The 12,706-nt window shown below is 38.4% G+C and overlaps 1 protein-coding gene across 3 annotated transcripts in view; it reads left to right on the top strand.

The window, feature by feature from the left end:
- Positions 1-12,706, top strand: part of LOC142463888 (ATP-dependent translocase ABCB1-like) — a 279,892-nt gene that overhangs the window by 238,504 nt on the left and 28,682 nt on the right. For all 3 annotated transcript variants that reach the window (XM_075566711.1, XM_075566713.1, XM_075566712.1), the window contains 2 exons: positions 3,367-3,516; positions 11,567-11,671. In XM_075566711.1, the coding sequence (XP_075422826.1) occupies positions 3,367-3,516; positions 11,567-11,671 (255 nt within the window). The remainder of the gene's footprint in view (positions 1-3,366; positions 3,517-11,566; positions 11,672-12,706) is intronic.

Below are 12,706 nucleotides of genomic sequence, written 5' to 3'. Positions count from 1 at the left end.
CGCTTTTGTTTGTTTTTTGTATATATATATATATATATATATATATATATATATATATATATATATACAGTGTTCGACAAACCTATACATTTGCACGCCCTGGGCGAGTGGATTTAACATCGTGGCGAGCTCCTATTGGCTCAAACAGCACACGTGTGGTACTAGGTGGCGAGTAGATTTTTTTGTTCGGCGAGTAGATTTTTTGGTGATTTGTCGACCACTGTGTATATATATATATATATATACAAGTGATCTTTTTATTTGCTATATGCAATACGGTGGAGGTTTCTTGTTGCCTTTTTCACCCACCATAACTTAAAATGTGTATGATATATATATATATATATATATATATATATATATATACCATACACATTTTAAGTTATGGTGGGTGAAAAAGGCAACAAGAAACCTCCACCATATTGCATATAGCAAATAAAAAGATCACTTGTGAGCACATTCACATGTCTTAGACATGTCTGCAACCTTGCCTTTCATGTTTATCACCTAGCATACAGGGCTTCCACTGCAGCAAGGGATTCTGGGAAATTACATGCAAATGAGCACTGTATAATGGTGATAATGGTTAAAGGCAGGGTTGCAGACCTGTCTAAGACATGTAAATGTGCTCACAAGTGATATATAGAGAGAAAAAGAAAAGAAAGGGAGAAAAAGAAGTGCCAGCTCCATAGCATTATACAGTATGTATATATTAGAAATGTATTTAAGAACAAGGGTGGCCGCCAGGACATGCACTAACTTCAATATAAAAAAAAGCATTCATGGCAGACAATCTGTAAAACCGGCAGGAGCTGTGGGAGGATAATTCAGCCACACAATATAGCATAGGTGTATGTGGGTGGTAAGTAGCGGATACTTATCTGTAGGTGGATGGATGGTACACCAGAGAGTCCTCTCTGTATCAAGGGTTTCCTTGAAGAAGTCACTTGTGTGACGAAACGCGCCGAAAGTCGTGATGCACTGGCGTCACTACGCCGATAGGGAGCTGTTCTGAGGTTGTTAGACTGTGTTTTACACGAGGTGATTGGACCAGTGCTAAGTGAGGCGCTCCTGAAGGGCTGCTGTGGCAGTGTTCTTGCACCAGATACACGGAGTGTGGAGGTCTGCATACAAAATACTTGGACACTTTCCCTACAGTGCAGGACGGAGCACAGATTATCTGTGGGCTTCACTGCTGATACAGAGGGGACTCTCTGGTGTACCATCCATCCACCTACGGATAATATTTATTATTTTATATACACATTAGAACTCACATATCACATTGATAGAGCTACTCTTTGTTTTTTATGATTGTGATTTTATATATATATATATATATATATATATATATATATATATATATATATGAGAAAAGAGAGAGAGCGCACGCCCCATAGCATAAAACTGTGTATTTAATATTAAAAGGGAAGGGAGGAGGGGGGGGGGGGGAAGAAACGCACTCACAAGAGTAAAATGACAATAAAGCAATTTGTGATAATATCACAACCATCCGGTCTCTGTGCTGCAAAGGTCCGCGGATATAGGCTCCCTCAGGGCTGCGTGAAGAAGTCGTAGCTCACCGGAGGCCGGAGGTGTAGTTTGCCAACTCGAAATCAGTCCATGAGGTCCCAGAAATCACCTCTCCACCTTGAATGGCCGCATTATGAATCTCGCGCTTGATACGGCCTCGTGCGCGTGCGCAACGTCGTGACTTTGAGAAAGTCGCCCTCTGGTGACGAAACGCGTCAGGGACTGATTGCGCAATTACGTCATCACGACTTCATTTGTGCGAGCTTTCGAGATACACTGATCTCTTCTTCCGGCGTGTTACAATGAGTAAAGCAAGCAAGGGGTTTACTTAAAAACAGTATCTCTTGGTATGTTATCTGTGCTTGTCCCTCCCCCATGTGTGGTACCTACCCACACCATTAATATACACTCCCACTCCACACACACCTTTTGTAAAGCACTGTATACACTGTGGGCTCTTCATTCATTTATATTCACAGAGATTCACACACACACACTCTTACATCACTCACATTCAGGAACCATTTAACACCTCAAGTCATAAATCGCATCCACACACGGGGGAGGGACAAGCACAGATAACATTCCAAGAGATACTGTTTTTAAGTAAAACCCCTTGCTTGCTTTATTCATTGTAACATCGCCGGAAGAAGAGATCAGTGTATCTCGAAAGCTCGCACAAATAAAAGCATTTCGTTAGCAACAGAACGGTATCGTCTATTTTTTTATTTTTTTTATTTATATATATATATATATATATATATATATATATATATATATAAAATATTGGATCGAGCACTATAATTCTTCTTTTTCTAAGAGACAAAAATAATTTAAAGACACAATATCTGTTTTTTTATCTTTTTCTTTGTTTTTTATTTTGTATTTATTATTTTTTATCATTTTTATTTTATTATCTTTTATTTATTATTGTTACAAGACAACCCCCACATTAGGACTATTTGATATTCACACATGTCTATAATGAAGAACATGTTGATTCCAAAGATTTATGATTCAAAATATGAGTCTAATACTAACTATTTTTAACGCAATCGATGACTGATCGTACTACTACAGAATCTTTAAAGTAGCTACTGTAGGGGTAATTATTAAATATGTCTATGCTTGAAGGATATTAAATGTAATTGGACATGTGGCATTTCATTTGAAAAAATTGCCAATAACACAGTCTTGAACTTTAAAAACATGATTCATTATATGTATTATAAGTAACGAATCGTATTTATTAAAAACGTCTATGATTGGTGAGAAAATAAATATGAATTTTGCTTTTGTGCTGTAAAAAATGGAAAAGTCTTGTTTGTACTGGCGTGAGAGGCCTGTACTCGAACAACCCCATGCTTTACAGCAAAACAAAGGAGCGGGTGGAGAATAAAGCAAAATCATTGTATTTTTACTCGCACAAGAAATGGCTGACATAAAGTGGTTACAATGTACTGTAATCCAGGGCAAAAAGAGATACTAACCTACCCAGTGTTGCTAAAAAATGAGGTTGGAACATGACATTACCAGTATCAACTGGCTCGCTTGAAATAAACTTTGCATAAACACTGTACATATAACATGTAGAGAGCTGCTTCACTAGCTCGATTTTTGTTTGTCTACATACTGTATTTGCCACAATATAACCATTTGATGTTACTCAATGAGCAGTGGTAGCTTTAACATAAGTATTAGGTTAATTTAAAAATAAAATAAATGTAAATTATTTCATAGATAATATGTCAAATCTGATGATTTTTGCACATTTTCAAAAGTATCAACTTTTTTTACAATATGGGATAACTTTTAACGTGTTTTTCTTTCCAGAAACAACAAGAACTTCCTGATGTAACTTTAAGTAAAATCCTTGCCTTGAACAAACCTGAATGGTTGTACATTGTGATTGGAGTAATAGCTGCAGCAGTCTGTGGTGGTATATACCCAACATTTGCTGTGATTTTTGGGAAAGTTATTGGGGTAAGATTTTATCTGAATATTTCCAACAGTATTTTTGAATTGTACTATACTGTATAAGCAAAATGTTAATAATTTACCATTTTAGTTTTGATGTAATGTAACATTAGGGAAAATTGTGACTTTTAAAGTGAGCAATACAGTTGGTAAAATATCTTAATATGCCTTTACAGTTCATATTCCCATTTAACAGTTATATTTTTGGTAGTAATGGACTAATTGATCTTTCCTCCCACAATATAGAAACTGCCATTGTTGCCAAAATGTTCGAAATGTACTTCCAAGGATCCACCCCTGGTGATAATGTGCAAATTCTAATCATTAATATAATGTCAATTGAAACAAAAAGGAAATAAAAAAATAACACACATCTAATAATAACTTTAAAAAAACATTTTTTATAGCATTTGTCTGCTATTGAAATACAAATTGATTAAACTGGGCATGTTTTGAACAACTAATGAATAGGAGGCTACTGAATGTGTCAGACCAAATTACATTTTTAAAATGTATTCTTTCAGAGTCAATATACAGGTATCAAGTGTTCTGTGATCTAGGCTTATATGTTGCAGTAGAAAATGGTATGGAGGACACATAGTAAGTGCAGATATAACTAGTATACTGTAGCACTTTACTCTTATCACAATCATTAACCTCCATCATTTCTGTGTTAGTTGTCAGCATACACTGTTGTCACGTAACAAGTTTGACCTGACACACTCAGGGAGGCAACAAGAGATAACAAACTGAAAAGTTTATTAAGACGGTAATGGGAATACACAAGTACTGTATGTACAATAGGTATAGAAAAAGGGAGCACTCACATGACCACTTGTTTGAAACTGCCTCGGGTGCACGCCATGCGCCAAATGGCGCGATCCATGAAGCAATGTTTTCTCCTAAGCAGGAAAAAAGGCAGCCCTCCATAGGACTAATATTGGATATATTAAAGGGAAATCAGATCGATGTTTCGGTCCTAACCATGGACCAATGTCAGGATAACACACAAGTATGAACAGCAGTCAAGGAAAATAAAAGGGATTAAACAAACATACCCTCCGCTCACTAGGTGCAGGGAGACATTGAAGCTGGCCTGCCCTGAATGAATGAATTATAGTCCTTAGTGACCCCAAATGGTCTCCAGAAAGCAATGGCATCCACTGTCAGGATGATTAGTTCTAAAACTGTACCACATATCCGATCGATTCGTCACATCAGGTTTATCTGACCACCGACATAGTCTCTATGATACCAGCTCTAGCCCCCAGAACTCTGGAACTATGACTTATCCAGCCTGATTATAGTAGCTGGGTTAACATTCACAAAAACGGGAGCGGCCTTGGGAACAAATTGGAAGTGTCCCTTTAAATATGGGACCAAATCAGGAGTGAGATGTATGATTGCCTCGGCCAAGCTCGGGTCGCGGCTGGGTTGCAATGGCAACACCCACCTAGGGGGACTGTTCTGGAGTGGAAGGAAATGTGAACTTGGCCTATCAAGAGCATGCCGACCAGGCAATTGTCCTGTCCAGTTTAGGGTTCCAGACACCCCGTAGAGCTTGGAACCATGCTGTCAGGGCATGAACATTGCTCCGGCTTGGTGACTCAAGGCCTCCCCACACCCGACAATATACCTCACATCTCCTCACATACTGTACATACAATCATAATAAACTTGGGTTTTAACACACAACATTCAACATAATTAGGTTAGGTACCCTAACTATTCTTGACATGAGCAGTGCCAGTTTATACTTTGTTTTGCATGGGTAGTTAACCCTTACAAAGGCAAACATTTTGATGGTTATGGAGCAGCAGGGGGACTTCATCTTCATTATGGAGTTTCCATGCTGCCTCATTTATCACAGCTGTTTTTTGTTTTTTCTTTTCCACCTGCTTTTCCCAGTTTTGCAGGGTCTTTGTTACGTACTACATAATTATTGGCGTAAATAAGGGGAAATTTGGTGGGAGGCCTGTCACGGGAGACCAGGCATTTACACCTTTTTACCAGGATTATTCATTGAGCAAATTTTGATAGAATTCGGTGAGCGCAAAGAAAAATAATATGTACAGTAAATATTCATGCACTTGTAGTAATTGTGTAACTGATCACAATACACAGAAGTCTGGTAAGTTGGATGAAATGGAAAAGGGGAAGGGAGGGGAAAGGGGAAGGGGAATGGAAGGATAAGGGTGATCAATGAAGGTATATCAATGTTTACACTCACACGGCCATGTGTGAGTGGGATTCACATCAGTAAAGTTGTCCGTGTTACTTTGCTGTCTCGCTTCTGGAACTCTGTCCCTCAGTCGGATGTATGTGCAGACACCCTGCATCCTCTCAGTATGCCCAAATAGGACAACAAACAGCCATAGATGGAATAAATGCAATTTATTTATAAAAAGTAGAGTAACTGTGAACTCACATTAAAAACACTCGCCCTGGCTACACGCAGCTTCTTTCGGGGCCTCGCTGCAGTGGACTCCCGCTCCCACGTCCAGACAGTGGGACTGTAAACAGGGCACTTCTGAGAACTACGGTGGCTGACGATGTTCAAACTACCTCCACGTCCCACACTGGAACAACGCATTTCGCATTCACCAATGCTTTGTCAGAACATGTGGTCTTGTGCATTGGACATGCTATTTGTACCTCGTCGTGTTCCATTTTAAACCAATCAATGGTTGCTTCTCATGCTTGTGCTAATTACAAACTTCCAGGTTCATGTTTTGAAATAAACCATATACAGTACAGTGGTAGTATTTACGGTAATTGTTCTGCTTGGTTCTTGTTCAAGCTGCATATTGGATTAGCTAAATCCTACACACTATCAGGTGATTAATATACTTTAACTCAAACATGTATGTATATATATATGTCTTTATTTATATAGCACCATTAATGTACATAGCGCTTCACAGTCGTAATATACGTGACAATCATATAAATAATAAATAATACATAAAGGGGAGAAGTGCTTCAGACATAAAAGTAACATTTAGGAAAAGGAATCCCTGCTCCGAAGAGCTTACACTCTAATTGGTTGGTAGGAAGAATATACAGAGACAGTAGGAGGGCGTTCTGGTAAGTTTGTTTGCAAGGGGCCAAGGTTAATGTATGAGGTGTTAATTATCAGCCACAGAGTTACTCATATGCTTCTTTAAGCAAGTGTGTTTTAAGGTGGGTCTTAAAGGTGGATAGAGAGGGTGCTAGTCGGGTATTGAGGGGAAGGGCATTCCAGAGGTGTGGGGCAGTCAGTAAGAAGGGTTTAAGGCAGAAAAGGCTTTTAGATACAAAGGGGGTAGAGAGAAGACATCCTTGAGCAGAACGCAAGAATCTGTATGGTGTATAGCGAGAAATTAGGGATGAGATGTAAAGAGGAGCAGAAGAGTGTAAAGCAATAAAAGTGAGTAGGAGAATTGAGTATATGATACAGGATTTGAAAGGAGCCAGGAGAGAGATTTCAGCAGGGGTGACGCTGAAACAGATTTCGGAAAGAGTAGAGTGATTCTGGCAGCAGCATTTAGAATAGATTGTAGGGGAGACAGTTGAGAGGCAGGAAGGCCAGACTGCAGGTTACAGTAGTCGAGACGAGAGAGAATAAGGGTCTGTGTCAGAGTTTTTGCAGTCGAGCAACAGAGGAAAGGGCATATTTTGGTAATATTGCGGAGGAAAAAATGACAGTTTTTTCCTACCTTTTGAATGTGAGAGAGGAGTCGAGGGTGACCCCTAGGCATGCTTGGGTAAATGATAGTTCTACTAACAGTAATGTGGAAGGAGGAAATAGGGCCAGGTTTGGGTGGAAGTATGAGGAGCTCTGTTTTTGCCATGTTAAGTTTAAGTCGGCGGAGGGCCATTCAGGATGATATAGCAGAGAAACATTCAGAAACTTTAGTCTGTACAGAAGGTGTAAGGTCAGGGGTAGAAAAGTAAATTTGTGTGTCATCAGCATAGAGGTGATATTTGAACCCAAGTAATGTGGTTAGGTCACATAGAAAGAGTGTGTAAAGAGAAAAGAGAAGGGGTTCTAGGACAGAGCCCTGGGGTACCCCCACAGAGAAATCGATAAAGGAGGAGGAGATGTTTGCAAAAGAGACCCTGAAAGTACAATGGGAGACGAAAGAGGAGATCCAGGATAGAGCTTTGTTACAAATGCCAAGAGTATGGAGAATGTGAAGGAGAAGGGGGTGGTCCACAGTATCAAATGCTGCAGAGAGGTCGAGTAATATGAGCAGAGTGTAATGACCTCTGTCTTTGGCAGCATGGAGGTCATTAGTTATTTTACTGAGGGCTGTTTCAGTGGAGTGACCAGTGCGGAAGCCAGATTGTAGAGGGTCTAGGGGAGAAAAGATTTTAAGAAAAAGAAGCAAGCGAGCGAATACAAGACGTTCAAGGAGTTTAGAGGGAAAAGGCAGGTGGGAGACAGGTCGATAGTTAGAAAGACAGGTAGTGTCAAGCACAGGTGTGGGGCCCCCGGTTCTTCCCTGCATGGGTCCCCCGTGGGTCCGCAGTTGGTCCTCGTGGGCGTCAGGGGGTCCTCAGGTGGTCTCCATAGGTCCCCGCAGACCTAAGGTACCAACCCTGTATGTTAACAAATAAAACATGGCCTACATTTCAATCAATCCCCCCACCACCACCAGATATGGATAATAGATTATTTGGCCATTATTAAGCACATTAGCCAACATAAATCAATTAAATAAATACAGTTCTACTTACCACAGCAATATGATGGACATCCTCATAAGCAAAATCCCTGTCCTCCGTTGCCAGAAAACATACATACATAATAAATACAATCTAATGGGCCCTTACCCCTTAATCACCTTAGCGGTTAATAACCGCTAAAGTCATTAAGGGGTTAACCCACCCTGCCCCGCTACCCACCCGGGAGGCCTAACCACTCTCCCCGGACCCACTATACCCACCCTGTACCCATTGATTAGTATAGTTGTACATCATACCCATGTAATAATATGGGCATGATAAGCCTCTATAGAACTCAATGGACACCCTAATCACAATACATTAATGCTCAAAACACACAATAATAAAACATTACAAAACTTAAAAAGAAACCCACTTCACTAAATTAAAACACTAGCCAGCTAATCCAATTAATACACGCAATAACAAGATCAACAATTAATTAATTAAACCATTAATCAATCAAAGCAATTAATCAAACAACTCGGAATTATTTCAAACAGTAACCAATCAAACCAATTAATTACTAAACCAAGACACTGCTCTGCTCAATCCATCGTGGACAGCCTCCTTGAGAATCCGGTCAGTGGGTGTTACTTTTTAGGGAGTCCTCCGGCAACCAGCAGTTATTCAACATCGTTCCTAGTGGAAAAGTTCCTGATACTCTAGGGCAGAGTATAACCTGCTTCTCTGATGTTGTGATTAAAAATCTTTGTACACAGCTTCTCACCGCAGCACTTAACCCTACGTGTTTCCACAAACCAGGCTGATTTCATCAGGGGATGGATTCTAACTGCACTTGCATGATATATATAGTGCCAGAATCCAAATCAAGAGCGACATCATTAATTTGTACCTGTGTATATACTATTCTAGGTCCCTCAGATTAGCATATTTGTCTAAGTGGAGTAACAGAGTTATACAATAAAGCACATTATTCAACAGACATATCCTGATTGATACTTTGTACAAATATAACAAACATACTCAATACATTATATACACTTTGTTTTCTATATATATTCTTGTTAAATACTAAAAAAGTGGAGGAAGAAAAAACCTCTTTCTAAAACGGCTTGTTTAGAGGACAGCAGAAAAATGTATTGTTTATTAGAATACTAATTTCTAAATGATTGCCAAAATACATAAGCAGATGTACTACAATAACAATATATATATTACCCAAACTCTAACTAGAGATGCAGTATATCTAACCTGAATAAAGTTTAGACATAAATATGTATTGTACATATAATAATCCCACTAGGTATTTAATTTTTTTTAAATCCACTCTTAAAGTGAATGAAAATAACACCTAGTGTTCAATAAATCTGGAAGGATATCGCCGATTGAGAGCCATATTGATTACCCTAAACAATGGGATAGACTGGAGGAGAATCACCATTATTCTCATAATTGATTTTTTTTTTTTTTATATATTGACAAAGAGAACAGACTTCGGTATCACAACAAACAGCCAAGAGAACAGGAACCTGACCACACAAAAGTGTACAACAATCATATAATCCTAAATTATTTATTATTATATTGTATATTACTTTTATGAAATATTACATTTTATTTTAACCAACTAAACTACATTTTAATAAAATTGATGTAACACCCATAAACCAAATAAATAGATACTGTATAATAATAATAATAATGTATTAACACTGAATGTGTTTGATATTTTCATACTAATAATGTTTACACTTATTTTTGGTGAATTACTGTAAACTATTCCAATCCTGTGTATAAATATTTGTTAAAAAAACAAATATATAATTTTTCCACCTAAAATATTAAGTGAACCATACTTAATTAGTGACTGAAACTTAAATATGTGAAATATTGGTAATCTCCCAAATGAAGTTAATAATTAAACTAAACAAAAAACTAAAAACACTGAAAAAATGAAATATGTGCTGTGATCAAAAGTTTAAATCCAGCCAAGGAACCTCTCAATAACAGGAAACAGAGGGAAAATGTCAAGCATATTTGAACCTTACCTCTATGCCAAATCAATAGACAGGAGGAGGAGATACATTCAAACAACAGTGCTAATGTCTATACAATCATTAAGACCCATTGGACATAATGTATTTACATTGATCCAATAAGTCTCTCTTAGATTTAATTTCTTGTGCCTATCTCCACACAATAGGGAGGGTGTAATTGCTTCAATTTCCATTACTCGTAGTGAGGTCGGATCTTTATATTTTTCCATGTAGTGTCTACATAGACTATGTGTCTGTAGACCATGTACTACATTCCAACGGTGTTCCAGGAAATGCGTACTCAAGGTATGCGCTGTCCTCCCCACATATTGAATGCCGCAAGGGCACATGATTACATAAACTATAAATGCGGGAACCCCCATAACATAGGGGACATTTAGATATATTGCCATACACCCATAGGCGCAGTCTAAATAAAATATATTTCAGTTAATGACTCGTTCAGTGATGAAAGGGATCTTCAAAGCCCACAACGATGTGTCAAGTGCTGATTTCAGCCGTAACGAGCTCTTGCACAGCTGTTAGTGCTAATTATATCTAATAGAAGTAATAAACAATAAATAATAAACATCTAAAAGAAGTGCTCCCTCTAACAATGCATATCTACAGAGCTCCATTTTGTTACCGCAGGGATTTATTGTTACGTTAGTTAGGTCATAGCTAAAGGTGGCAGAAATACAGTAGGTCTTTTACGGGGTCTGGATAAGTGTAAGAGCACAGTTCGCTATGTTATCATGTTGTTATTTGCAGGGTTCTTTTCCTCATATCTTCTCTTTTTTTAAATGTAATTAAACACCTATTCAGGGCATTGAAGGAAATAATGCAACCTTTGGGTAAGATAGGCTTAACACCGTGTTATTTGAAGCTAACACAAGGTAGTGCTAACTTAACATGGTGTTAAACTCCTATTTAGGTAAAGTCACATTAGCTGCCAGATTTGAAGGAGGTTTGAGGATCAACTACAAAGTATGTACTGACGCGGCCGGGTTGAATCTAATGTTCGCCGGGTGCATAGCGGGCTAGCCGCGGGTCTGTTCTCCGTTTAAAAACGGAGTTTCCCGCGCGACGGCCGCTTCAATAGATAAGCGCTAATGGCGCTTACTATTGAAAGCGCCCGAGGCGCGGGAAAACTGGCCGGTTTTCGGCCGAAGACAGCCGCGCCGCCCGCGCTATTTTTAAACTGCGGGGGCAGCCGCATTAGATTCAGCTCGGCTGCCACTGTAAATAATTATTTTTTTTAAATCCCTTATTTTTAAACAAATTGTTTTCTTCTGCTAATCACGTGCAATTCCATTAACTACTTATTGTAATTCTTCTTGTTTAAGGCATTTCAAGAACTAGACCCCGTCAAAAAAAGTCAAAGAACAATTCTACTGTCTCTAATGTTTCTCACACTGGGAGTGATTAGTCTTATCGTATACATCATCATGGTAAGGCTGGGTCTGTGGATAACCTAAACGTTTGAAAACAAGTTCCAGCTACAGTATTTGTCTTTGCCTGGCTGAGGAGACACAGTGGATGGAGTGTATGATGCTAACGTTCATAGGATTATTAGTATGTTAAACTGACGAGATTTTAAAATAGGAATTAGGGGGAGGGACAAGAAGGAGGTAATGGACTACACAGAATAGATAGGAATGGGAATATAGCTAGGGGTCATGGAGGTTGGGTGGGAGGAAGTGTCGTTTGACAAGCAGGAAGGCACACATTAAATACAAATAATACTTGTAAACTTCTAAAGACTAAATCATTGGAGTAGAAAGACAGGAGCAGATAAGATAATAATATCAACTGGAAAAAGAACTTTAATGCGTGCTTGCTAATGAAAGAAGCCTAACAGATAAAATTGTGGAGCTTGAATTAATAGCTAGAAAAGAGCAGCATGATATCATAGGCATTACTGAAACATGGTAGGATGAAACTCATGACTGAACAGTTCATTTAGAGGGATATTCCCTTTTTCGGAAGGGATCAAGGTTAAAGAGGTGGTGGAGTATGTTTATATGTTAAACAATATATAAAACCTATTACTTATGAAGGGAATGATACAAATTTACAGATTTTATGGATAGAAGTACAAAGACAACGTTTGTAGTAATATGCTATAAGCCACAAAATATCTTTGATATTGTGGAAGCCAAAATACTTTTGCAATTGGAGATGGCATCAAATCTAGGTAATGTTTGCATACTGGGTGATTTTAATTATCCAGACATTGACTGGGGCAATAAGATTAGCATTACAACGAAAGGAAAAAGGTTTTTGGGGGTGCCTAAATAGAATTACAATACCCAAATTATTGAGGAGCTAACCATGAGAGAGGCAATACTGGATATGGTAATATGAAACAATGTAGAAGTAATAACAAATATTCAAGTCCGGGAACATTCTTGAAACAGTGATCATAATATGGTTCTGTTTGCAGTAAATTATCAAAAACTATAGTACATGGGTTCAACAAAGAC

The sequence above is a fragment of the Ascaphus truei genome, chromosome 12, assembly GCF_040206685.1.
Source record: "Ascaphus truei isolate aAscTru1 chromosome 12, aAscTru1.hap1, whole genome shotgun sequence".
NCBI classification, from domain to species: domain Eukaryota; kingdom Metazoa; phylum Chordata; class Amphibia; order Anura; family Ascaphidae; genus Ascaphus; species Ascaphus truei.
The sequence above is the reverse complement of the archived record's forward strand: the minus strand, read 5'-3'. Positions and strand labels throughout refer to the sequence as shown.